The sequence below is a fragment of the Lipomyces doorenjongii genome (assembly GCF_038497915.1).
Source record: "Lipomyces doorenjongii strain NRRL Y-27504 unplaced genomic scaffold V1508scaffold_267, whole genome shotgun sequence".
NCBI lineage: Eukaryota > Fungi > Ascomycota > Lipomycetes > Lipomycetales > Lipomycetaceae > Lipomyces > Lipomyces doorenjongii.
Genome location: NW_027118334.1, coordinates 1 through 1293, shown reverse-complemented (window position 1 = coordinate 1293; position 1293 = coordinate 1). Strand labels below are relative to the sequence as shown.

The 1293-nt window shown below is 49.4% G+C and overlaps 1 protein-coding gene across 1 annotated transcript; it reads right to left on the bottom strand.

Moving 5' to 3' along the window:
• V1508DRAFT_136431 (uncharacterized protein) lies at positions 1-1293 on the bottom strand (the record flags this gene model as incomplete). The annotated part of the gene is made up of 5 exons (XM_066935983.1): positions 1-17; positions 81-190; positions 257-385; positions 434-544; positions 702-1293. Coding segments are annotated over 5 exons (959 nt in total), but the record flags the coding sequence as incomplete, so codon positions are not given.

Below are 1293 nucleotides of genomic sequence, written 5' to 3'. Positions count from 1 at the left end.
GAAAAATAAGCACCGTCCTTCCCGGGAGATCAGTATGAATTATAATTAAATAGCAACAATACGTTGACAACAGTGCTCACCGTCTCCTTGATTCGTTGTAGATCCAGTCCATCCAGGTTACGCTGGGGTCATCGGGAAGCTTCAACTTGCGGATCCCACCGGTCGACAATACTAGCGCGTTGAATACAAGCTTCCATGGTCGTCAGAGTAGAACGCATACTATACTGGGGGAGAAGTTGGTTTACCGCTCACTTACATTCACTGTGGTGAGAAGGGCGGCTTCAAAGCCGTCATTGCCCACTGGCACCTCCTGGAGCCGCAGCAAACAGTAGACGAGCAGGGCTTGGAAAGCAGCCAGGAGCTCCCATTTGTCGAACTCCGCATGCTAGCAACAGTTATTCTTGGATTCAAAATAACAACAACTGGCACATACCTTGGAAAATATTTTTTCTTGCTCGAGCTTGATCAGCCTCCATACAAGGTTCCGGCTTGAATCGGTTCGAGATTTGAATAACTGGACCAAACCCATGCACGTAAGTAAAGACTGCTCATTAAGGAAAGATCAGTAAAAGGCCATTCTTTATAGAAATGTCAGAGTATCCAAAGAGCGGACTATGATAGTTATAATTCCGAACTGGCGCTCTGCTATGCCGGATAACAAGCGTTTGAGGATATGAGGGTGAGGAAGCGCGTCAACTGACCTGTTGTGTCGGCCCCACTCCAGTCTCAGCCCAGGAGGATTGCAAAGGGCTAATAAACGGCGGCAGCGCGGCTTTTTGGAGCATCATAAAAGGATAGGATCGCAATATCTGCATTGCCAACGATACCATGGGGCCATGGTTTGGCCTAGGAAAAGTCCGATGTTCAAAGAGCGAAGGGCCAGATAAGTCCCATGGTGGCAACGTAGATATACCATTTTCAATCATGCTGGGTTCTTCACTGAAAGGATAAAGCAGAGAATCGATACTCTGGTCACTAAAAAGTGGAGTCTCAAGCCCAAACATATCGAGGACTCTGAGACCAGCATCCCAGATGTCTTCCGCTGACCATCCGAGGGAGGCTGCAGAATTAGGAGAGGTCTGTGGAAATGCGCTGGTTTTCAAGTTTGTAGATCGGCTGGACCCTCTGGCGCGGGTCAGAGAGGTTGTACTCCCATACTTCTTGCCCATGGAGTGAGCTGCACTAGGGGCTGAACCCATATCGCCTCCACGAGACTCCCCTTTTCGCCGTGCTGCCACAGCAAACTCGCATTCGACACTCCGCTCACGGCAACGAACGCAGGCTTCTGAACTA